Below are 26,960 nucleotides of genomic sequence, written 5' to 3'. Positions count from 1 at the left end.
TGCTCTTACCCATTCCTGACATGGTTATGCAAGTAATTTATCTTGCTTGTGGGCAGTTTTTCATAGCCTGTGCAGTGCAGTGTTGTGACTAGATTGCTATTTTAATCCAACGTAAAATGTAGAAACATCTTTAGTTTGCAGTAAGCAGAGCTTAACTAAGCCAGAGCAACGCCAGTGGATAGATGGCTCAGTGGTTTGAGTTCCTTCTAACTCACTCCAAAGTAAGCATTGATACCTAGTTTATTAAAGGGATCATAGTGGCCATACAGGTAGTACAGAGCAAGTCTTGTAAGTCTGCTAGTTCTTCTAATAGTGAAAAAGTGCAAGCATCACTGGGCAAGTCTTGCCATCTCCTTGCCACTGGTTAAAACTTCACTTCAGATACATTATTTACACTTCAATGCTTTTTGTCAAACTAATTCTGCAAAGCACCAGTAATGAAAAGAAGTCTCACATACTGAGTGCCTTTCACACCTCCTCTTGTAAGTAACATGCCTCTGCATTTGGTATCCCAGAACTAGAATCCCTATTCCAGGAAGAGCTTGGATATGCCATGTGCATGCCATTTGTATGCAACCCGTGCATGCATCAGATTCATGGATTTATCACAAACTAAAGTCTGGGCTTTTCTTTGTGATATAAGAAATTCTGCAAGGATATCCATGAGGTTTTAGGTTACAGTGACAGGATATTTGATAAATCCATAATGCCTAGGTAATTCATCTATATATAGCTCCTCTTAATCTTTCAGCTCCATGCTGGTTTTATTGCTCTGTGTGTGCATGCAAGATTTGTGGAACTGGTTATATCAAACCATCACAGATTTTGGCTGATGTGCCTTTGATATATGCATATAGTAAAGCACACAGTTGTGTGGTGCATTTCAGAAGCCCATGTCTGAGCTCAGTTTACCCCAGGTAAGTAACAGCACAGGTCAGGCTTATTAGAACCATACAACAGTGAAATACACAGAGAAATATATACTGAAAGTATGTTGTTTCACCCACCCAAATCACACACAGTAAATTGCAGTTGTTAAGCCTATCTAGAGTTAGCCATTTTCTTTATTTTGACTATTTTTGATACAGTTCATAATATCTCTGCTTATTGATTTAGAATCCAGTATTCAGACAAAAATATGTAGTTTAAAATAGCGCAAGTACTTAGTGGGAAGAATTAATGAGCTTTTATTGTAAACGTCTTTTTTCCTGGCATATGCATTAGATTGTTTGAAAAAAAATCTTGCAGAGGAATCTAGATAAATTGGAGCATTGGGCTATGATTAACAGGATGAAAGTTTACTGGTCAAAATGCCAGATTCTGCACCTGGGACTGAATAACACAGGACACAAGTATGAATTGGGAAAGGAGTGGCTGGAGATGAGCCCTGCAGAAAGGGACGAGGGGTTGCTGTTTGGCAGCAGAATCAACATGAGTCAGCCAAGAGAGCAAACTGCATTCCGGGGTGCAAACACAGCATAACCAGCCAGTCAAAAGAGGAGATTATCCTGCTGCATTCAGCTTTGGTGTAGCCTCACATGGAGTAATGTGTACAGTTCTGGGCCCAGCAATTCAAGAGGGATGCAAAGATTGTTGTATGTGTCCAGAGGAGGACAACAAAGCTGGAAAAGAGGTTTGAAGGCATGTCCTGTGAGGAGCAGCTGCTAACTTTGGGCTTGTCTAGTTTGGAAAAAAGGAAGATGAGGAGTGACCTCATTTCTCCTTATTCCTGAGGAGGTGAAGGGGAGAGGGAGGTGCTGAGCTTTTCTCCCACACAGTTGTGGGAATGGTTCAAAGCTGCACAAGGGGAGTTTTAAACCAGAATGGACATTAAGAAATCTTTTACTAAGAGGATGGTCAATAGTAGAACAAGCTTCCTAGAGAGGTGGGTGGTGCCCCAAGCCTGTCAGAGTTTAGGAGCTTAGGACAATTACCCTAACAACATGGTTCATCAGTCCTGAATTGGCCAGGTAGTTGCTCTTCATGATTGTTACAGGTGCCTCCCAATTGAAATAGTCTATTCTGTATTAAAAACGTTATTTGGTTTAACAATGGGAGATACTTAATGGCTTGAAGAGCTAATAAGACAGTGATTTTTTTTAAGATAACTTTGTAAATAACACTGCATTATCCTTTAGTGCCCTGTGTGACTGCCAAATCAATATAATGCTTTTCCTTCAGTTTTCAAAAGTGTAGGTCAAAGTCTAAATTTATGCTTTCAGTACACATTAAAGAAATGCCTAAGCTGAAAAATGAAAAGAGCTCCTGTTTACTGCATAGCAATCAACACATGACCTCTTACTGGCAAGAAACAGAAATTGAAAACTAATTTCAAGGTTCAGGATTAATTCTCTGTCAAATTGCTAGAGGAGATCCTACACGAGAATACATTTAGCATAAATGTAGGACCTTCTCCTTATCGGTTCATGTCAGTGTGCAAATTATTATTTGATTTCATGGTTCTGTAACACGAGCATTTTAAAAGTTAGCTGTCTCTGAATCTGGTAGAAGTATCTACAAACACATCCTTTTTAGCAGATAAGTCTATGACTTTTTTTCTATTAAGATCACTGTTCTCTACTGATGACCTTTTCTGAATGTGTTTTTCCACCTTCCCTACAGTAATTGCTTAGAAATGATTGTCATATAAGGAGTTGGCTATGGCAAACAGGAAGCGTCAAAGCACTACAGCCAGCATGCTGGATCACAGAGTGAGAGCTTGCCCTACTTCATCTCACAACAGGGAGCCTGAAAACGAAGAAAGTGACCTTCCTATTGAAGATTATGCAGTGAAGGAGGCAGAATTAGCAACTGTCAGACAAAGCAGTCCTACACCTGTGGAACATGAGTGCAATGATAACAGTGGAGATGGTGACTCCAGCTCTGACTACGTGAATAACACCTCTGAGGAGGAGGACTATGATGAAGGCTTGCCAGAAGAAGAAGAGGGGATCACATACTACATTAGATACTGTCCAGAGGATGACAGTTACCTGGAAGGAATGGACTGCAATGGGGAGGAGTATGCTCCCCATGAGGAACACCATGTTGAAACAGATGAATGTCAGGAAGCTGTTGAAGAATGGGCTGAAGGTAAAAGTCAGCACCAAGATGAAAATGAGGTGATGGAGAGGCAAGAGTGGCAGGAAGTTCAAGATCATGGTGTTCAGATTTTGGAGGATGAAGTGTCATCTTTGGAGATTCAAGACCAAGAAGAAAACATACAATATTGTCAAAGTGAAGGTGGCTACCCGGACTATTACTCAGCAGAGGCTAATGGAAACTCACAGGGAATATCACCATACCATTCTAGAAAAGAGGATGCAGAGCTGGAAGAGCAGGAAGAGGACATTGACCAGATTGTAGCAGAAATCAAAATGAGTATGAGCATGAGCAGTATTAACAGTACAACAGAAATGAGTCCAGAGCACACTGGGACTGAAAACATAGCACATGACTATAAAGAGACTTGCTCAGAGGGAGAAGCCATTCACAGTACCAACAGGCACGAGGGGAGGCCAAAGTCACTGAATATCCCATCTGCCTCTAAGCACAGTGGAGATGTGCCTAGAGGTTTTAAAGCAAAGTCAAGAACCCCAGAGGACAGACAGAAGTGGCCACAAGAGCAGGTACGATGTTCTCTGTTTAACCAAACTGTCACATGCATTATGCAAATATTCTGTGAGTTATTTATTCCAAACAGAATTAGAGAACAGTATTTTTGCTTTTTTTAACTCTGCATTGCACTCTCAGCTACGTAATAACATCATGCTTTTAGAAGGTGCTGACTGTAGTCAATTTAGGTAGAGAACTGGGAGGATTTGCAGAGAACAAACAATGCTAAGTAAAACAAGGTATTCCAGATATATGGGGCAAAATTAGTTTATTTACATTGTTTTTCTTCTGCAGTAACACACTAGATAAACTAAAACTGGGGTCAGCACTGAAATAGTTAAAGGATTTTTTCCATTAAGAACTCATTATTAGGTCCTTAAATGTCCCTAACAGGAGATGTGTCTGGACTTGTAAACAGGCATCTGTTTACAGAATTGAGATGAAGCTCAGAGGATGTTCTGCTTTTTTGTCTGGGCCATTCAGTTCTTTTAATATTTACTATACATTTCTTAAGGGATGGATGAATTAATGTATTGTCTAAAGGAGCCTGTGTCATTTGTGAATATGGTGTAGGCACTATTTTAATTACAATAATTAAAGTTCTTGCATAGTGAAAGAAAAATCAAAGGCCATTGTCAGTAGATGTACATGACAAACTTACTGCTTGCAGAGAATTTGCTGGGACAATCCTTGTTTTTTTCATCTGTCTAAAAGATTTTGGTTATAAGTGTGTCACATGATACAAAATATCATGGTGAGAGGGATGATACAGAAGCATACAGATTGCACATGGAACACTTTTTTTGCCCCCCAATTGTTTAGGCAAATGTAGATTTGAATGCTTTTAAGTTAAAACAAGATACTATGTGTATGTCAGGTTTGGTAAACAATAAGCAAACAGGAATGTGCCTTTTGTTGCTTTATGTGCAGTTAGCTTTTTTTCATGTTTCAGGAGCTCCTCTCCTACTTTACTGCCCCCATAAGTGGTAATAATGCTGCATAAATTTTCAGAATAGTTAGCAGTAACACAATAAATTTTCACATACCTTTAAAAATATAGAGTTACTAACTCCTAGCTCATGATAAATGCTAGCAATTGTCTTGCGTACCAAACAATAAATAACCAGTAGACAAATGCAAGTTTAAGGGGTGCAGTTGCTAGGTTTGCTTCAGCAATTAGTCACCAGAGAACAATTGCCACTTCTAAGACCTAACAATCTACAGAAAATGGCAAAACAAAGAAGCATCTTATTTTACTTCCAGTGTGGTACAGTCTCCAGTCTAAATATACATGCTCACTCCTGGAGACTCTGGGGAAGCTTGGGGGACTTTGCTTTTAAGAGCCTTTATTTGTAAATACCTTCTCCTGAGGGAAACCTAGAATACATTTACAGTGTACTTTTGCTCTAACTCACTGCTTAGCACAACTTTTTTTTCTTGTAGATTTTGCATGCTTGCATTATTTAAGACACTGAATCTCTGAAGCTGAAATGAAGTATTTGGGGCATTTTATGACACAACTAAAATTTAACATCTTAGTCAACCTAGGAGCTTCTCTCACTCCCACTTGACATCTGAGTCATCTCAGACTGAGACAAATTTTAACGTATCTGCCACATATTTTTGCTAATATTTTCTATGGTTCAGCTTCATGCAGAAAAGTTGGATATTGAATTATTGTTGCAATTGTCTTGACTTAAACACGAATTAACTGATTAAATATATCTTTGGATCAAGTAAGGAGGCAGAGGAACTGAATGGCTCATTCAGCTGATAATAGGATACAATATGAGCAGACACTGAATTGATGTGGTGTTTCTCTGTGCAAAAGCTGTTGCTGTTGGCTCAAAGCTTTTTTTTTTCTTTTTGGAATGCTATTATATTTGCATATCTTCAAGTACAGCTACAATGCTGCTGGTTTGACAGACTAATAATCAACCTGGGATCAGGTTCACAGGGTGGAAAATGAGTAGTCTCCCGTTGCAGATGACTGCTTGTACTGTACAAAATATGAACAAATGCATGGTCTAAACCAAAGCTTGAACAAGAAAAAGCTTGTCTCGCCCCCAGTTCACTGCAACATAACCTGTCCTGCTTCCATCCCACAAAGCAGTTTGGCATAGGGCAGTCCCATCTTGCTGCTAAAATAATGCCAATGGAAGATGTCTCTTGCACTAATGGGATTCACAATTAAATAACTGTTCCTCTGGGGAACCTCATATGGCAGAGTTTACTCTTTTCATCCCAACTAGAGTCATACTTGCAGGAAATGCTGGCATTGGCATGGCTTGAGAAGTACTTCTCTTGAGTGGGGACTAAAGATGATTATGGGACTCATCACTTGAGCACTGACTGCCTAATCAGCCCTGTAATTCTTCATGTATCATCTACCTGGATTTCAGATTGCAGACTCCTGACTACAGTAATTCTCTCCTACCCTAAATAGATCTATTTGCCAACAATAAAAGGTTAACTTTTTAATAGTGAAAACCCCCTACATTCTCTGTACCTTTTTTAAGAATTTCCACCATTAACAAGGAGAACCGTAGAGAGAAATCTACCTTTTAATAATGCTGCCTGTGACACATGAATCCTATTGCTTCTCATGTCTCAATTACACTTTTGTATCAGCAGCACATTTGAGAACCTAACCAAATATACAAACTCCCCTGGTAAGGGACCCAGGAGCTTCTGCAGTGTTAGTCTCATTTCACAACCTTAATACAGGCTAAACCCTTCTTACACTTTTTCAATATGGACATTCAAAGACAGATAAAATATCACTAACAAAAGGTTTATGAAAGAAAATTTTACAAAGTCTTCTTTTTGTCTGTTCTCCAACAGCTTTGCAAGCATCAGTGCTGCTACTGTGTTTTGTTTACCTATAATAATAGAGTTTAGTATTGACAAAAATACTTGAGGTTTATTTCCTTTTCTTGGCGTAAGCACAGTGCTCTTCTGCTATAATAAAGTCCAAATCCAGGAGCCTTTTGTCCATACAAGATCTCACCCCTGGAACAGTCTGAAGCAGCTAAGACGAAAGACATTTTAGAAAATCTCTATCATAGGAATGTCTTCCTGACTTCAGTCTCAATATTATGGGATGTATTTGGTAGAATTTTGGGAAAACACCCATTAGTATAAATAAAGAGCGTTAAAAAAGCTTGCTGTTCCCTATGTATTCTAGGCAGTTGTGGGGCAGAAATATTCAATAGCTATTAATGAGTGACAGTTTCCAAACATAGGAAGAGTAAGTAATTACTGAAAAGTGCTGAACAGTCCAAACATTTTCCAGCAAAACCAGTTTCTCTGTGCTAATTGCCCAAGTTATGGCTTTTTAGCAATAAACTGCCACCACCAGAAGACAGCAAGATGAATACTTCATACTTAAAGATGCATTAGTGACAGTCTTCTCTGGGCAGTTTAAAGCAGAAGGCAGCATGCACTCCAAGATATATCTACATAAAACCATACCATTTGGCACAGCTATTTCTTTAAAACTCTTATCATGGCTCATTCTCCATTTTAAATATGTGCAAAATAAAGGAGAAAAAAGTCTTAATTTTTTAAGATGATAGAAGTCCATTGGTCATTGTTTTAAATTCTTTTGTGGAATGGTTAGGTCTCTAAACTTTGACTCCTACTTTCATACAGCCAGTTCTTACTGTAACGTGACTCACTTGGAACAACTCCTTTCTACAGACATTTCCCTCTTCACTTCTGACATGTGCTAGAACCACTTCTAAATTAGTATATAAGTAATGGAATCTTTGTGAGAGTATGAAGTCTGGCCTTTTTTCTGTGCTCAAAATCAGAAATCCTTCAGCTAGTCAAAAAAATTGCCTCATTCAGATTCTGTCTTTGTAATGTATCCTGCTGGGTGAAATTGCTCCTACTGACAATAGCATGTTACTCATGATTCAATAACTAATGCAGCAGCTCAGCAGGGGTACATTAAGCCATTCCCACTACACATTACAAGCAACTATGATAGAAGTTACTTCAGTCAGGTAGTTTGATAGGAATAGTACAGCCATATCAGGCTTGTTACTAAGTTACCATCTATTGATTCAAAAAGATATTTGAGATGCACCTTGATGTGTTTCTATAAAGACAGCAGTGTTCATGTATATGGGGAACACATAGCCCAATGGATAAACTGTCTTCAGAAACCTAAAAAAGATTAGAGAAGTTGAAACCAGAAACTCAAGTTTTGTCCCTGAGAGACAAGCATAGCAATCCCCTTATATTCTAGCTTTTTTTCTAAAGACAGATCACAAACCTGGCTGAAAAGCTGGTAAGCCCTATTGGTTTACTTGTGGAACTGGTAACTTAGCAATCTAGTCAATCTACCACAAACATCTCTTCTAGAAGGTTTTTTCATCTAGGAACATACCATAAATAACCTCTCCCGGTTGGAACCAATGAGAAAACATTTATTTTCCAAGCCATCTTCAAGATGAGTTTCAGAATACACAAGACAGTGCACTGGTTTCTGAACACATTATTTGTAATATTTGAACAGCATTGCTAGTAAAGAGAAGGACAGTTATGGATCATAAACCTCATTACTTAAATGTTTAAACAGCAATAAAGCCTTGCTGCTCCTTTGAGCTGTACTCACTGCTTGCTTACTAGCACTTTGCAAAAAGGGATAACAACCCTGAAAAAAATTGTTAATTCCTCTCTCAGGCATATTATTCCTCTGAATAAATCAAGAAAGGGACTAACCTGTTGATTTCCAGCAGAAGGTTCTCAAGCAGAGGAATTCCTCATCACCACTGAGCACCACAGCAGCATTCAGGATCACAGGTGGCAACATTGAGAAGGGCCATATTGCTGAGATGAGCTTTTGTCTGAGGAGCTAAACAGCTTACGCTGGAGTAAACAATTAGTACTGATAACAAACAGCAGCACTCAGTCATTAGCAGCCCTTACCTCCAGCTATGAGGGGCTTTACACTGCTGGAAAGGGTAGTTTTAAAGGGGGACAGACTGGCTGGGAGAGGTCCTGCAAGACTGGTGGGTGGAGGAAGGCCCAGGCCCCAGGCCTGGCATTTGGCCATAAGGATAGAGCTAGACAGGGCATGGGTGGAACTGCAGCCCTATTTCTGAAAGATGTACATAGATATTTCAGTGACATCAAATGAGTCTGATTTTCCTCTCAGCTTAGAGATGGCATTCTTGGCTGCCTCACATTCCTTCAGTTGGTGCTGGACACTGCCTCTGTGCTTGCTCAGAGACAGAAGTACCAATAACACCACACCTTTAATACTTAATATTTTTATATCTTTCCATTGCAGAATCTGTCCTCCTAACAGAATCTTATCCTAGGATAAGAGACTTTCAACATAGATGTGCCTCTGTGTTAGTTTGCAGTCAGTATCAGTTTAGATTTGGGTTCTAGTCTAAATTGCAAGTCAGAGAATACAGAATTTATAATACTTGTTTCCTTCAACTGTTATTTTTCTAGCTATTGTGCAACTTAAAACAACAATATAAATTGTAAATTCTCTAAGGAACATGATGAAAACAAGTATTTAATACAATAATTTGACATTGGTCAGATTACCTGGGAGCATGAACCAACTTCCAGCCTACACTGAACACCAGAATTTTAAGTTTTCTAAAAATGATTCCATAAAGAAACTGCAAAACACTCCCTTCCTCCTTGGTCTAGAGGTATCTCCTTACATATGTACACGAGCACACGGTTTGTAACTGTGTACAGGAGATACAGCTATGCCTGCTCTGCAGAGTTCTCTCTTCACACACTGTTAGTCTTCTGGAAAGAACAGGAAGACCTTCTCCCTGTGCATCTTTCTGCCCTTTCTTTCTGGGATACTGTGTTAGCAAACATTTCTTCATCATTCATATATCAACACTTATTTTTTAAAGGGTCATTGTAACAGCCCCTGTATTTGCTGGCTATTGCTGGGCACAGACAGGCACAGCTCCCCTTACTGTCTGCTCAATCACCCAGGCTGCTGCTGAAGAGATTTATAGGGTGTGCTACACTCCAGAGCTGAGAAGATCTCCAGGACGTGGTACTCCACTCAGCTTTGTCTGGAGGACATGCTCACAGTGACATCTGCCCCTCCCTGTCACAACACTTTCAAAGAACAAAATGTTAACAGATGAGCCAGAGGTAGAACATATTGTGTGCACTAGTACTGCTAAACACCTAGGTGAAATGCAGGCTGGGAGAGATGAGGGAATGCCAAATAGTAAGTAAAAAACATTTAATATATTCCTCATACAGGTGATATGATTGATCCCAACTCATCAGGTATCCTGCAGACTTCCCTTTGGAACCCAGCCAATACACAGTAACAGCTAAATACTACATATGTAACACATATGTAGTACATATGTGAATAGGAATAAACAAGCAAAGGCTGGGGTTTATTCCTGAAATCCTGAAAACAGAATTCCAATAAATTACAGCTATGTATAAATCAAAAATTAAATGTCATTTAGGTTTTTAGTCATATTTTATATTAAGACTGTATGGAATTACATATGCAACTATTGAAGCATATGAGTGGCACTATGATCCCCAGGGTGGGTAAGTCCATTAGCATGTAAGATTTGTGATACAGACGTTACAGTAATGTTTATGGCACCCAGGGTGCTTCCTAAACCAATTCTTTCTTTACGTGCAGGTGCATTTCCTGTTCAGTGAAGGGTGTGGTAATCACAGCTGACACAGCTTTAGAAGTATTGGCATTCTGTTGTACATGCTGGAGTTAATAATTTGCCATGCCTGTTTACAGTATAAAGTATCTTCATTGTGGACATGTAATTTTCTCTGCTTACAGCATACTTGATCTAATCCTGCTATTTTAGGGAATAATGTATGATTATTATGCCTGTTTTATTAAAACCCTCTAGATATTTGCTTTCCTCATTAATATGTTTCACTGCACATCAACACATAATGCTCCATAGTAGCTTAGCCATGCAATATAATTTGTCTCGCCTTCAACAGAACAGCATTTGCTACAGGGATAGGGTAAGCTTTCTGGCTGCTACAGCCATGAAGAGAGGGCACTAGTCAGTGAGTCCTGAGTCTTGGGGTGCTGTGTGTATATCTCGGGCTTTCCTTTCCTAAAATCCTTCTTTAGTACTCAGGTGAATTTTCCTTTGTCTAGGTTGTCTTACCTGAAAATCAGAATTACTGAGCTGGTAGCTCTGATGTGCCCACTTCATTAGCATTTTCGTTCAGCTGACTAAATATTATTCATAGGGAATAATTTGTATAGAGATGAACATGCAGCTACATATTGATTACAGCTACATATTGCATTTGAAAGTCAAAAGACAAGAATTTAGGTTCACATGTAGCATTTAGGCTGAACCTTTGAAATAATATTGGCCCCGAGTTTGCCATTTGCCAGCTGCTGATACAAGTTCTTATTTTTGACAGTGGTATTTAGGCACTCTTTTTTATACATAATAGGGAAACTGAGAAAAAAGAAAAGGGAAATATCCTAAATGATAAAAATTTGTTCCAGAAATCACATTGGGGTTTTTTTTCCAGATTTCTAGCACTGAAACTGTGAGTCATAAAAACTTAACTTTCTTGGTATTTATGGGACCTGGGCCCCTGTGGCAGGGGCTGCTGTTCTGTGACTTGTGTCACAACTGGTGAGGAAATTCTGCCCCTAACAAGATTTGAACTCAGAAGAAAAAGAGTTTTCCATGATTTAGAAGACAGTATTTTCCTTGCATTTCCTTTATATTTTCCTTTTCATAATTCTTCAGAAGCCTGAAGCTGTGCTGCCAGCATCCTGTAAGATACGCATGGCCCAAAAGGAGGGTCACACCATGAGATATCCCCTATGAACAAAGAATCTGATATTCAGGGCTAGGATTCTTTTTTTTTTTCAGATCAGAGATGGCTCTCAGGACTATTTTGATTTTGTCCAGTACTAGGCATAAATACATTTTTAAATTCTGACTTTGGCTTCTGAACAATCCGAACATGTCAGTATTTGGCTTAATTTCAGATGAAAAAATTGCACTGAAATAAATTAATTTAGTTTAAATCAGTAGCTTAATTGCTACTCAATGATAATTGAAATATCTTATTATTTACATAAAAGTAGATCTTTTATTATAATTATAGACTTCAACATTTTTATGTGACTCTCATATTTGCTAAATTACAACAGGAAATTCCAGCTATCACATGATGTTATATTAGTATCAGTAATGGATATTGATTGCATATAACTAACTACCTATAAATATATATAAATAATCACACAGAATTGCTTCATGACTGTGGTAAAATAATGGAGAACATGCTAAATACAGTTTTGTGTTAATATTTTATGAATTTCTATTAATATTTTCTAAATGTGATTTGATCAGGAAAAGAATTTCTACCTGTCTTTGCACCATGGACCTCTACTGAAAACTCTACTTTGTTTTGAAGCTTTTCAGAAGACAAAAGGTTTGAAATCTTTTCTCTTTTTTCTTATAGATGTGCAATGGTTTAGAGCAGCCAAGGAAGCAACAGCGTTCAGACCTCAATGGACCAGCTGACAACAATAATACACCCGAGGTAGGAACCTAGGCTATTAGGCTGTTCTGCTGCCTATCATCTTGCTGCCAGGCTTCCAGGAGGGAAAGCAGACAAGGAATTGTCAGCTTTTTCCCCTCTCACACACACTTATGCTGTTTTTTTTCCTGAACTAACAATAAATACCACAGCTGCATATTCCAAAAAGTCTTTGAACTATACCCATGAATCTGTTGCTGTCACATTCATTTTATGTAAATGTCCGTGCCATGCGCTCAAGCCTAAATTTTTCTGACATGCAGAACAGGTAGAACACTTCAGAAATTTTCTTTTTCGATTATTGAAAAGCAAAGGTAGCATTAAAAGAAATTGGTTACTGCTTTTTTCCTCTTCTACCACCACCCTTCTTACCACCCCCTCAAATGTCAGGCTTTGAAGCCATAGGAATGCTTAATTCCCACTGGAAAGTTCTCTTTAAATAACCCCTATTATCAAGCACACCATTCAGTTGCTGAGGGCTCAAATGATTCACATCTTTTTGAGTGGTAAGATGTGTCCTGGCTCAGTCAGCTGTGAATGGGACGCAGTGATAGGCAGACCTGTTCTTGTCACTAGGACAAGAGCAAAGAGGACATCCAAGAATACAGAATGAGATTATACTCAAGGCTAGACATGAAACCCAGACTTGAAAGCTGAAGTCTGTTATCTCAAAAACATATAACATACTTAGCCTGTAGCCTGTTACGTTAATGAAGAGGCGCATTTCTAAAGCTGTTTCCCATAATGAAGAAATCAGCCTCTTTCCTGGAAACAGGAATGCCTCAGGAGGCTGGCAAGAGACAAGCAAATGGAAGAACTGTATCTGTTTCTTGAGAATAGAGACAGCAGCATAAAAAGAGCACTGTTGTTGCTCCTGCTGAGATTAAATGTAATGCTATGTCCTGTGCAATCAGGGACAGTTCTTTTTCTGCACTGACCCAGACTTGCTTTGTAAAATATTGTTGAATGTTCTTAATTGGAAACTTCAAATATCATTAATAAGCAATGGGATCTAGTGGATAAACTGCTGGACTGAGAATTGCTGGTTTGTATTGCTCATTTGACAGCTGACTTCCTAGGTAATTTTCCTTCTCTTCCCCCAACTGTCTCTTATTATTTCATGTGGTGGGGGCTGTTTAAGATTCTTTAAGATTCCAGGTAAATAGCACTATGCAACAGTTACATTGGGTTAATAATTACTGTGATGTGTTTCACTGTGCTAAGCAGTGGCTATGCAGAAATTCTACAGAGAAATTTGATTTTTTTATAAATGGTCAGCTCTCTAATATGAATTCGTTTCTGGTTATAATAATTATTTTGTTACAGCTATACCATTTCTATTTCTCAACAGACAAAGAAAGTGTCTTCATTTCCAAGTTTTGTTGATGGTAAGTTTTATGTAATCCATAGTTAAAGTAGGATAAAATTGAAGTAAATGCTTTAGTATACTTTAAAGATTTAAAAATCAGGTAAACCCAAATGAATACAGCTGAAAAGTACTGAAGTATTTCACGTTGTCTGGGGAAAATGCATACAGGTCTTCCTGCAGAGGAAATTTCTAAACTGTAGAGTGAGAAAAGACCCCTCACATCTGCCACAAACACACTTTTCTCCATAATGGAAACCATAAAGAAATTTTAAAAATTTAAAGTGTTATTCTCAACTTGGGGAAAACTTACTGCAATTTAGAACAACATATTTTTTCCTGTTCCCTGATCTCACCAGCTTGACTAGCAACTTTTGGGTTTAGTCATTTCCTTGAAGAGCTAAAGCAAATTGAAAGTTCAAAGATTGCCCCTTTTGCACAGATTTGACATCTGAAGATGCCACATAACACTTGGTGGAAGGTCCTGGCTAACAGGCCCTACATACAGATAAACCAAATGCATTCCTCAAAGTGGTGGAGACAAGAGAGAAAGCTGTTTGATAGTGGACAACTATAAAGGGAGGCCAGCACGAGTATAGCTTTAAAACAGACTAGAAAATGTACCCCTTGTAGCACTTGCATATTGAACTGCACATTTTAATTTTTTTTGAAAAAAAAAGACTTTTTTTTTTTTTCTTACCAATCAGCTCACTCCTCTGTTAACAATGTGTTTTCTGTTTTTCTGTTGGAAAGAATATATTACTAGAGTATACTCCTTTAGATAGCATTACACTTTTTTTTTTTTTCTTTTTTTAGTTCAATCATTTTGCCTTTCCTGAATTTTTTCCTGCCCAGGAGTTATAAGCTATATACTAGGCTTTTTCTGTTGCAGTTATTATGTGAATTATCTAATAAAAGTATGTAGTTTGCTAAGAGCTTATCAGAGTTAAGATGACTGCTCTCTGAATTAAAAAAAAAAACAAAAAAACAAAAAACAAACAAAAAAAACCCCCAAAAACCACAAAACCACAAAAACCCCCAAAAAACCCAAAACCAAACCACAGACAGTTTTTATTATTAATTTGTACATACAGTCCCAACAGGAACAGGACCCTTCTGCACATAAGAAAAGATCTTTCAGCTAACACTCAGTGTGCTTTCCTGAACTGTGATGGTGATACCACAGCCATGGGCTGGTTATGTTCATATTCAGCTCTTCAGGCACTTAACTTGCAGCACGGTTCTTTAACTGCAGTAGATATATTTGTATGAATACATAATATTCTTACATGAATACATAATAAATATGAATGAATATGAATACATAATGAATTCATTCATCACACATACATATGAATACAGAATATTCAGATATATTATTTTTCTTATGAATAAAAAAGATAAGTTAATTTTAAAATATTTTGATCTAGTCTAGTTTAGAAATATCTTGATACTTGTTGCATTCACAGATCATCAGAAAACAGTCATCTCTATTGCATTGATCAGATATTACAAAAATTTACAGTTAAATTTTTCAGAAAGAGTTATCTAATAATAAAGTACCAATACTCAACATAAAATTCCAATCTTTATTCACACTGAACTAATCTTCAAGTTTCAAATCTATTTCTCTCTTCTTCCCTTCCTCATCAGTAAGCCTTACACGTGCTTAGAGTCAAGGGCATGCTTAAGTGCTCTGATGAGCTGGGACCTCAGCCAAGTCTGCATTTTTATGTTATTTAAAGCAGTCAGAGATAAGAGAAGAAAACACTCAGGTAACCCAATCTTACCCTAGCAATTTTCAATACAATTCCATCCTACTGACACATCTTATTTTGCCTGACAATTGCTTACATTGCCTTCTTGATGTACATTTTAAATCTTTTCTGCCCAACAAGCCTTTTTTTTCTTTTTTTTTTCTTTTTTTCTTTTTTTTTTTTTATTAGCTACTGCTATAAGCATTTTATACATGATACTGTTTTAGACCTGAGGTTGCACAATTTTTTGCTGGCATATGATGAAACTAAATCCAACCAAAAAAGACCCACTCTTTAAACAATCCAAATAAATAAAATTTCTTGCAACTCAAGGTTATTCCCATGTTCAATCAGTTTTACAGACAAATTCTTTAAAAACACCATAGCTGTCACCAAGCAGCCAATGCATGAGAAGAATTAGTTATTTCCTTTGTAACACTCAATATCATAGGCCCCTAATTTATGGTGGGGATTACTGTTTTATGCTTGGAGGTGCTAGCAGTGTGTATGTTAAAATAACTCCGCAGAATGTGTTTGAAAAGAATGTGCTTTTGACACAGCCTATCACTGACTTGGAAATCAAGATAAAACCATCCTGCTCAAAACACACAAAGCACCAAGATAACCAGAATGGCCCAAATTCCCCATTATTGAAAATAATTTAAGAGAAAACAAGATTTCCTGAGTTCAGCCAGAGTTTCTAGGATGCAGAGGAAATAGATTAAGGGACTTCTTTAAATAACCAGTACAATTTTTTTGTTGTTGACAAATTGTGCAGACTCTTTGAATTTTGGTCTTCACTTGATGTAGTAATGACTGTATTAGAATGTGTACCAAGAACTGCAGTTTCACTTGTCTCCAGAAACAAAATATTTCAAGAAAATTTATCTAAATTAACAACTAAAGGATATTAAACTGATTTAAACAGTATGTGTTTAAGCATATTTCAGTTAAAATAATCTTCATTCAATTTAGCTTGATTAATTTAGCCTTAAGTGAATGAAGGAAAACAAAATTAAAGCCACTTTTATTTTGAATGAATGTGTTGATGCAGATATCTAATAAAGTTTTCCTAGCTTAAAATTACATTCACATCTTTAATTTCTCTTTTTGCTGCCCTTGAAATAAGATGTCAGTATCATGCAATATTAATATTTTGTTAGTTCCAAAAAAAAGGTACAGATGCATGGGACAAATTTTGAGGCCTGAAAAGATGTATGAATAACATTGTCAGAAGAGTTGCCATATAAAATGCATAATTCATCTGCTGAAAAAGGTAACTTTGTAAAAATGTAAGCAAAGAGGAACAGAGATGCAGTAAATAGAACTCTTGTGGAATTTTCACTTTCTTTTGTTTTATTCAGTGAATTAGTGCTGCAGGAACAAAAAACTTTTTTTGAGGTACTGAAAGACTTGGCTTTCATGAAGAGTTTCAGTGACTTTTAAATTCACAGCTTCCCAAGGACTTAATTGAAGGTTTTCACACTTTCAATAGAGATTGTAATGATTTTTTTAAATTTCCCAATACTTTGACAATTTAAAATTCTACAAAAGTCTATTCTGAGTTATAATGAAGATCCAAACCACCACTGGATTGGTACGGATGTGACATAAAGAAAAATGTAGCATATAATTGACCTTGCAAAGCTTCAAACTATGTTTTTTGCTAGCAAAACAAATAGCTCTATTTTGTGTGAGCACTGTTAGTGAATATGAGGTCTCTGGAGAGTGTAGGACTGGTATAAATATATACGTGTTTATACACTTTAATTACTGAATTACAAAGACTGGGATTTTTTTGGTGCGGGTTGACATTTCCAGCAGGCGAGTAGGAGGTCTGCATGGAATTATAGGTGCTAGCAACACTGCTTGAAGAAGAAAGTAACTTCTTTTAATCAAGTCTCTTGTCTGTTAGAAGACTTTTCATAATTAGAATGGGAAAATGAGGGATAAGAATACTCACTGAAAGATGTATGTGCAAATACCACTATTTCAGTAAGTTTCATCAGCATAGCATGCCGTATATTACTCCTTCTCCACATACTAATCTTACAGATTCAGTTGCTTATAAATAAATTTAACTAACCCATTGCATAAGAACACTTTTTAAATTCTCATTGCCTTTCAGTGTCATTTTTCTCCTCACACAAGATTGATGTACTTTAAAAAAAATGTGTGAGCAGCTTGGCACGTTGATACAGCTCAAACCCAATTACTTTTATAAAAATTCAGTCAAGAGATTTCAGGCAATCTCTGGAATGACTGTTCTTTACTGTTGATCTAATCAAGCTAGATGTAAGGCTTAACAGCTGAATAAAGAGGATGATGAGCATAATCCCACTATGATATAAATACTATCCTGTATTCTCTTTTCCCTGCCCCTTCTTTTTTATCCTTGGAGAGAAACAAGAATTTCACCAAAGTCACTATGTAATTAATACTAAGTGCATACAAAGGTATTTTGTTGGATGAAGGCTAAAATTAAGATGTTTTCAAGTTCCACTGTTTTTCTCTCTTACTGCCATCTGTGACTACCCTGCTTTCAGAGGAAAAGGCTGTGTGACCTGTTGTGCAAATGCTATTGATTGTGAACATCTCACTGAACTCCTGCACTGAAGCCTGCTTCTCCAGCTCTGTTTGTACAATTTGTACAAGCCTTGGGACTGTATTTTCTGTTGGTCTCTGAATTCAGGACTTAAAGAAGCTTAAACAGCATCAGACATCTACTTTTCTTGATTCCTAAACTGTCTTAACTGCTAAGTCCCAAGGTGGACTTTTGCTGAAGCTAAGTACACCTTTGTTCCCATCACTGATCAGTATTTTTGCCAGAGATAAAGTTTGGGGTCTACAGACTCAAAACCATGGAAAACCAAATCTGTATTCAAGCAGAAGTTTATCTGGTGCATTGTAACAGTCATACATATAAACAGTAAGAAAGTTATGAGGAAGGAACCTATAAGCAAAACTGAAACTTGCAAATAATTCCTATGTGTTCATCAGTGCAGCACAGCAAAAATTTTCAAATTACTTCCTCTTGAATTCTGTGCTCAAATAATCATGCAATGTTTTAAATGTTAACTCAGTTAATATGTCGGGTTTGCGGATATAATTATAAGGAAAAATGTAATTTATTTTGCACTGAATTTCCTCCCATAGTTCACATTAGAAAATTTATCAAAAAGGTTGTTCAAGCCTCAATATCCTTTATTCAATTTCTCATCTCTCTACCCCCTTCTGAAAGGCAGTAACTGTTAATTCTCATGTCAGTTCCAGGACCTTGTGAACCTGAAGACCTCATTGATGGAATCATCTTTGCAGCCAATTACCTGGGCTCCACGCAGCTGCTCTCTGAGCGCAACCCTTCCAAGAACATACGGATGATGCAGGCCCAGGAGGCAGTGAGCCGTGTTAAAGTAGGGGATTTTTATGTTTCACAGAATAACCTCTGATTCTTTCACAGCTGATCTCTAATCAGTACAGGATCTGCAGCTTCAGTCCTGTTCTGAAGTGCTCTTACTTGAGTATAGATGCAGGACTGTAAATGCCCTTAGCTTTCAGTGCTTATTATGAAATTACAGCATCTCTGAGGAACTAAATGTAAGGTTTTCCACAGTCTCTCTTCAAAATGGTTTTGAAGTTGTATTGAAGAATTCAATTATTAAAGACAAATTGCAGATTGCAATTAGAAAGCATTCCAGTGGCAGAACACAGAATATTTGTTTGACTGTGATTTTCCTCTGTTATGATTAAGTTTTTAACTTACTACAGATTTTGAAGGTTATTCTCAATATATCAAATTATTGCTTCTTAGGACAAAAAGATTAATTTCTAATGCATTTAGATTTGATGTTATTTAAAGTGAATTATTTTTGTGCAAATAATGTAGCACAGACTGCTTCATATAGTTGTGTAAAAAAGTGCTCTTTTTAGTTGATAATCTCAGTAAGAGACATATTTTTACAGTTTTTATGGATCTGCTGTAAGTACCTCACCCAAATGAACTCACAGTTAGAAAGAGGTAGATTTAAATGCCAATAGAAAAACTATGTGCTTAGTCAAGAATATACTTAATTATTAAAAGTTGCATGTTTTTTGAAGGAAAGCAAGTTTGGGAATATGATTTACTTAGCAAGAGACTGTCATGATTGATGATTGATTTGACATTTAGAAGCAAATGGAAGGCAAGAAGGGTCTGGTTCTTTAAACTTTTCAAACCTTTGAACTTCTATTTTCCATACTGCTATGTATGTTATTGCAGTTAACTTCCAAAAAACTGTTTCATCTATAAATAGCAATCCTAATCTGTCAGGGATACTTGCATGCTTTAAATGGTCATGGAAGAGAGCTTGAGTTATGTTTTGTTCAACATTTACATGTAGACCATATGATAAATATGGATAGAAAACCCTGAGTTTAAAATAGTGCATGTACTGTCATTTTAGACTGCTCTATATTTAGCAGGGTAAAGATTAGGAGCAACTGTTAACAGACAACACTCTTTGGTACCAATTTTTTTTGTAATCAATTGACAACAGACATAATGCCATTAAATCCAATTATGCCTGACAACTGTATAAGACACAAACAAACCTTTCTCTTTTGCACATCCTTCTCCTGCTGCCCTCAAATTTTTAATAGTCTGGATTCAGTCAAAAGGTTTCCCTGACTTCCCACACTGTTTTCTCTTTCTTTGTGTGTACATCTGTCTGCATTCTTTTTTTATGCTACTTCTCAGAGGATGCAAAAGGCGGCTAAAATCAAGAAAAAAGCGGTGTGTAAACTGTTTTTCTTGAATGCTAATGTTTACTTACATTTTTGTTGCACTTGTTCTCCATGGAGTGTTGTGTCTTTCATTAGGGGTCCTCATAATGTTGTCATTTTGGTTTCTTCTTTGTTAAGTAGTAGAACACTGGACAGAGTAAAATTAACTCCTTTTCTTCATTGTTCATTTGCTGGAGTGCCTGTCTGCTGCTCTCCTTCTGTTAAATACCTGTGATTTGTTTAGTCCAGATATACCACCAATGTTATCTGGGATATTTTTTTTAAATGTAATGCTTATTATTTTAGTAATCAAAGTAGTAAGATGTATTTTCTGTGCCTGTGACTTACTTTATTAAACTATTGTTGAAATTTAAAATCAAATCAAATACATTTACTAGGTAGTGGCTGGAACAATTCACACAGGAGACATTTGAGTCAGTTAAAAACTGTACTTCAGTTAACTAACTACAGTTGTCAAAAATACCACTAAAATGAATCTTTTTTTTTTTTTTTTTTTTTTTTTGTGGTCTTGGGTGAAAGCAGCACAAGTTACTGCTAACGAAGTACGTGCTTGCTTTTACTGGATGGGGCTTTATTCAAATAAAATTAAACAGCATTAATTATAGGCATAGCTAAGCCTTGCTAACTACAGAAAAGAGCAGCAAATACATCAATCTTCCTTGCACTGTTTCATCAAACATAATCTCTGACCTAAAGACTGATGCCTGCCTGTAGCACAGGGTGATGAGTCTATGGCCATTTTATTCTGTGGCTGCTGGGTACCAGTTGCAATAGTGCAATGCAGACAAGCAGCCTGAAGAAATAAATAGGTTCCTGCTGGCGCTCAGGGTATTAGGTAAGCTTTTGGATGATGCTCCAGTGAGTGGTAGCAGTTGCTTTCCCACTTTCTCTCCTGTTTTCTCACATGTGCAGAGCCAGGACACACACTTAATGCCATGTGGCATTACACTGTAATCCCACTTGCTCTGTGACCATGCTTTCTAATGGGATATGGAACTATTTGCTGACTGAGCAGTGCTCGGAAGCTGAGGTAGGAAAGCCAGCTGATAGCTTACTGTGATATGAGAGAGAAATGTCAGTTCAGTGCTTAGTTCTTTATTTTCTATAAAAAAACCCTGAAGCCCACCACAGTAATTTGTACTTTTTTAGGTGAGCTCACTGAAGATGGCAAGGGCTAAGCATCTGGTGGGGAGTCAGTCACTTCTTCAGTTCTCCTACTTTTTCAGTTCCTGTGCCTCAAGTAGTGAAGTGCACTGATGGGACACTGGAGAAGAAACAGCCATACTCTTTTTCCTGTTCTGGCTACAACAGGGAATTTCAGTACCTTAGCTGTCAGTCCCCCAGCCTCCAAAATTTCACTGTTACCCACAAAATCAGAGTCTGCTTCACTCTTTCTATGCAATAAATGCCTTCTTTGCATGTATTTAGAAATACCTTTGAATGGCGTCTGTGGTGGTTCAGCAGTGCAGTTGCCTCATTTGAATTTGTCACTCTGAAGAGGAAATTCAAATAAATATTGTAACAAAGCATTTGTCTTCTAGACTTCAGAGGGAGATTCCCAGGCATTGACTGAAGTGGATCTGTTCATCTCCACACAGAGAATCAAAGTTCTAAATGCAGACACACAGGTAAGTTATGATTAAAATTCTTCAAGAATAATGTTTAGATTATGCTCTTTTGATGTTAGTGGGAAAATTGTTAAATTTGGTTAAAACTCACAGCTATGAAAATAGATCAGCTATTATTCTAACACTTGCCATTTACCAATACAGGAATAGTGACACCAGTTTTGCTTATATCTGCATGTTAGTCTTTCAGAATGTATGTATCCTGCTTCTCTGAAACAGCTTCAGAACCAAAATTTAGATTCTAACAAGGAAGTTGTTTGCTGCATTGACTAAGCTATTAGTATCTTGCCATTTTTAACATTTAACCTCCAATTTTTCAATTCATCACATGTAAGTTACTATCCTCTTTGCCTAAGGTACATTATGGTTTATTCATATTAAAGAAGCATCTGGAGACCATAGCAATAATCAGCCTCATCTTTTAGAAGTATACGTGTATATTAAATAAGAGGTGATCTTCATAAGATGAATTTTTTAAAAAGGAATTTACAATTAAATACATATAATTTATACATGGATCTCCACTTTTACTACAATAATCTCACAAGATCTCTTTGACTTTGATGATACTTACAGAAATTTTTCTTTTTGAGGCTTTGAGAAGGGAAATTTTAGTGACTTTTTTTTGCTTTAGCTTTCACTGAAAAACTCTGCTGTATGTATCTAACAGCAGACCAACAGCAAATTACATCAAAAACCAAGTTATTCAGAAAGCACTTAGTTAAGCTAGATATAGACAAACTAGAAAAATTTGTATTTGTACAAAGCTGTACCTGTAGTATTTGGAAAAATGTTTGGAGGAATCACAGTTTGTTTTTTTTTTAAGCAGTAGAAAAGACCAAGGACTATAAGAAGTTTAACTGGCCGTAATTCATCAAAACAAACCCTTGGTAGGCAGTTTGTTCATAGAACAAGAGTTAGCACAGATTTGTCAAAAGTAATTTCAAATCAATCATTTAATTTGTGATGAGGAATATATCTATGGCACAGAAGAAGCACACATAAATCACTGAATTAAATAAGGCTTTTATCTCATGCGATATATTGTAGATATAGGATCTAGATAGAAGGGAGACATGCAGGCTAAAAAATTTTCTGAGACTACTTATTTTTGATATGTCGCCATATAGAAGAGAATATAGAGAGTTAAAGAGCAGAGGGAGATGTCTAGGTATGTTTGGTGTAGTACTGTTCACTATTTTCATAAACAACTTGGAATATGAAAAGAGAAAATTGTTATTGAATTTGTATCTTGGTGTGTAAGGTTAAAGTTCAGAAATACCATGGCTAACTTAAGAAATGAGGTGACACTATAAGAGATATTTTGATAAAGACAAATGCAGCTCTCTGCATTTAGGAATTTGATTTGTTTGTAATTTATATACAATTTGCTTGGTAATAATTTTCAGTGCTAGTGAAGTTTTCTGAACGGTGTCATTATCACAGGTCTATTTCAGCTGGTGTGGCAGCTGGCAGAGACAAGCTGTTCTTTCATGGCTTCATCAATTATATAAAACCTATTTCTGTAGTGTGCCATCCATGTTTTAATATATCTGTAGTGTTGTATAGCTCACATGAGGTAGCTATACATGAGGTGATTTAAAATGTGAATTTCTCAATTACAAAAGGACATGAAGCAGGGTTCAAAGTACTGTGTAGCACCAGTAAGGTGTATTGCCACCTTTGAACAGAGCCAGGTCTGGTGATTCTGTTGCCCTCAGCAACACTAGGAAATTGCACCCCTGCCCCTTCTTAGTTGCTGATACATTTAGTTACTGAACTAAAGAGTGCAGGCCAACCACCTGTTCAGTGTACCTTGTAGAAACAACCTTAGGTCTGGCCATGTGCCTGCTTCATAGGAGAACAATTCTTCCCAGACTGCTGCAGCTTTACAGGCTGGCGGTCAGTGCATGAAAACAGCAGAAGTATCACAGCAGCCTCTCTTGTTCTGTCAGGGAAGAGGAGCTTCAAGTAAAGCAATTGGGAAAACGAGCAGATGAAAAGATAGTTACAAAAGGTCAGAAATGTTTATGTGCAGAGCCTCTGGTAGATAACTGGTTTCATAAAATCTTCTGATTTGTTAGGCTGTATCACTTGAGAGCTTGGAAAATTCTTAGGTTTTCCCCCTTCAGGTGTACTTTGGGTTTCAAGAGGGACAACAAATGGGATTCTGAAAGAGTTCCTTAGAAAGGAAGGGAGCTTCTGAGAAAGGGGACTCTGGACGGAAGACAGAACAAAGGTTTCAAAGCCAGAAGATAGGCCGAATTTCTAAGGACAAATACAAGAGTAACAAAGATGGAGTGGATGGGTCTAGAAAAGGGATGTGGCAAAGAACAGAGGAGCAGATTGGCAGAGATGGAGTGACTAATGGGAAAGTAACAAACGAAGAGAGGGGCCAAAAATTATAATTTCATTAGGCATGGAATACAGAGTGAGAAAGGAAAAGGTCGAGTCACTAGTAAGTCAAAAATAAAGACATGTTTACAGTCACTATGTATTATTTGCCTTATTCCTATTTGTAATTGCATTAGACAGGAAAGCAGTGGGAGGGAGTGAAGGAATGACTGCTTTCACTCTTATAAGGGGAAAATAGGAAAAAAAACCTGAGTAACTACTGTGTGATGATAAGGACAGGAAGACTTCCTTGGCAGGTGAGATTAAATGCACTCATTTTCCCAGTCCATTCACTCCTGTGCACACTCCTGATTACACCCTTACAGGATACTTAGTGCAGACTACTGAAAAGCAATTATTGCTGCAGAGCTCCCAAGATCCTGCTGAGAGATGCCCATTAGATAACATTTTTCCATAATGAGAAAAGTGCTATAAATCCTACTAAGTCCCTGCAGCCCTTAGAGACATCCCCCAAACCATCTCTTAACCATCAGTACTTTTCATAGTTTAGTGATAAGCCTACAACATTTTATTTTAAGCCTGAGGAAGAATCATTGCAATAATATTACAGGTAGTAATTCTCTTTAGTAAGACAGGTGGTTCTAAGAAACAAGGATTATTTATTTTTTTCTCTCTCTGTTAAATCATACTGAAGTTCTTAAAACGATTACTCTTGTCAACCTGAGGGACAATTTTTCTTCAACCCTTTGACATTTGGTCAACTAATACCTACCTGTTTATACAAAGAATGCTGCTACTTATATAACTTACTAAAATTGTGTATTATATCACATTATAAGCCTTTTTTGGAAGATCAGGGGAAACCCACCACTACAGACAGAGCAAAAGGGTATCTCAATCATATAACATGAGTGGTGAAAACTGACCTCATGCTGCTCAGAGGAATATGTAAATCATATGTAAATGAGCTGCCTGCAACTAATAATAAAAAAACAACCCTAATAACTGAAAGACTTTTTGATTAAAAATTCAGCAAAATAAACAACAAACCTGTAGTCCATTTTTCTTTCCTCACATTAGAAATATCTATATATATATCCAAGCAGATGCCAAAAGCAATAGAGACAATCTTGGTCTTGGCCAAGAAGCTATCAAAGGCATTCTCACAGGCAACAGATCTTCTGAGTTCTCCCAGCACAGCTGATTGGCATCCTGATGGCAGTGACTGAAATACAATTTTGACTGTGAGTCCAGACAGTAAAACCAGTTCCCTCCAAACTGATCTGTGATAATGTAGGTAGACATAAAAAAATACCACAAATTCTGCCTATGGAGAAGGTGAAATACTGCCTTCATAGCTCTTTACAAATAAAGTATCACTTTGTTATGTATGAGGAAATGTGAACTTAGATATTATTGCTATTATAGGACATTAATTTAAAAAAGTATTTAACAAATAGTAACATTTTCTCACATACAAATGACTTCTCTAAGACTTGTTCTGTCATTGTAAAATGCCTCTGCTTCATTCAGCAAAACCAATACAAAAGGAAAATAATTTTCCAACAGCATGAAAACATTTATAAAACATTAGTACAGACCTTCATTATTATTTTACAGTAGCAACCATGTTTTATTTGCTCAGGCAAAGCTTCCATTGAGGCCAATTTTTTGAACAGCCACTATGCCTTGAGGTTGGAGTTCAGGCCCATTCACTGCATAGGTAATGTCAGAACTGGGCCTATGAAAAGTCTGCTTTTAGGCCCTGTCATTCTCAAGCAATAGGCCATCAACGAGAGGCAAGATGCAGAGTTTTTAGAAGAAGACAGGCATGAAGAATGACCTTATTTCTCTCTCTTTACATAGGAAACGATGATGGATCACGCGCTTCGCACCATTTCCTACATTGCCGACATTGGGAACATTGTGGTTTTAATGGCGCGACGCCGCATGCCAAGATCAGCTTCCCAAGACTGCATTGAAACAACACCTGGTGCCCAGGAAGGAAAAAAACAGTACAAAATGATATGCCATGTCTTTGAATCAGAGGATGTAAGTAAATGGGATGGAATGGCATTTATTTAAACAACATATGTCATTTAGAGAATCCCTGAAACTGCACGTAATTTCTTGAATGAATTTTTTGTTGGCAGTAATCTTGTCTGGCTGCAGCTACAGGTAGTCTGTGGAAACATCAGACAATTGTTTGTCCACATTTGTACCTTTTTTTCCCTCCACAAATTAATGTTCTATCAGTATCCCAAAATATTCGCTCTTTGTCTCCTGTGTTATAGGATCGTTTGTGTTCTTTCAACAGCACTCACCCAAATGCTTTAGTACTTAATTATTTGGAGTCATCTGGAAATTGATAGCCATTCATGGCCAAAATTAATTTACAGGTTATCATATTGATCATTCATTCTGTGCTGGATCCTTCAATCAGTGGGCTGGCAAGTAATGACACGCACATAGGCCTCCGGGTACTTGGCAATGAGGTGAATCTGTTCTGGCCAGTTGCTGAGAACATCCACCAACCTGGCAGCCCTGGCACAAGGTTGCCCTCTACCCAGTCCTTAATACTTCATGGTGGAGCTGCTTTAAGTTGGTATATGCACTCTCAAACATGCAACTTGATCATTTGATGCTTAAGAACAGATTCAGCTGTCTATTTTTCTATTCCTTTTTATTAATTCTTAGCAAAATTTTTGAGTTAAGAATTTTTATATAAAAGCAATAGAGATAAGACAATTTAGTTCTCTATATTAATAGACATTTTTCTTCATGGCCAGCAGAGTTTAGCAATTCTTAAGTAAAATACTAGGAGGAACTTACTTATCACTACTCTCTCAGAACATCAATACAACAGAAAGTGTAATTTCAATCATTCTA

The 26,960-nt window shown here is 37.1% G+C and overlaps 1 protein-coding gene across 2 annotated transcripts in view; it reads left to right on the top strand.

Annotated features, from left to right (window-relative positions):
• Positions 1-2,660: 2,660 nt before the first annotated feature.
• APBA2 (amyloid beta precursor protein binding family A member 2) overlaps positions 2,661-26,960 on the top strand; it is a 37,101-nt gene continuing 12,801 nt past the window's right edge. The window contains exons 1-7 of one of the 2 annotated variants that reach the window (XM_008496623.2): positions 2,661-3,629; positions 12,106-12,186; positions 13,535-13,571; positions 18,574-18,719; positions 20,042-20,077; positions 21,630-21,716; positions 25,938-26,123. In XM_008496623.2, coding sequence (XP_008494845.1) covers positions 2,661-3,629; positions 12,106-12,186; positions 13,535-13,571; positions 18,574-18,719; positions 20,042-20,077; positions 21,630-21,716; positions 25,938-26,123 — 1,542 coding nt within the window. The remainder of the gene's footprint in view (positions 3,630-12,105; positions 12,187-13,534; positions 13,572-18,573; positions 18,720-20,041; positions 20,078-21,629; positions 21,717-25,937; positions 26,124-26,960) is intronic. The other variant, XM_008496624.2, reaches the window with a different exon arrangement.

This window comes from Calypte anna, chromosome 10, assembly GCF_003957555.1.
Source record: "Calypte anna isolate BGI_N300 chromosome 10, bCalAnn1_v1.p, whole genome shotgun sequence".
Taxonomy (NCBI): domain Eukaryota; kingdom Metazoa; phylum Chordata; class Aves; order Apodiformes; family Trochilidae; genus Calypte; species Calypte anna.
Note: the sequence above shows the minus strand (reverse complement) of the source record. Positions and strands in the feature narration are given on the sequence as shown.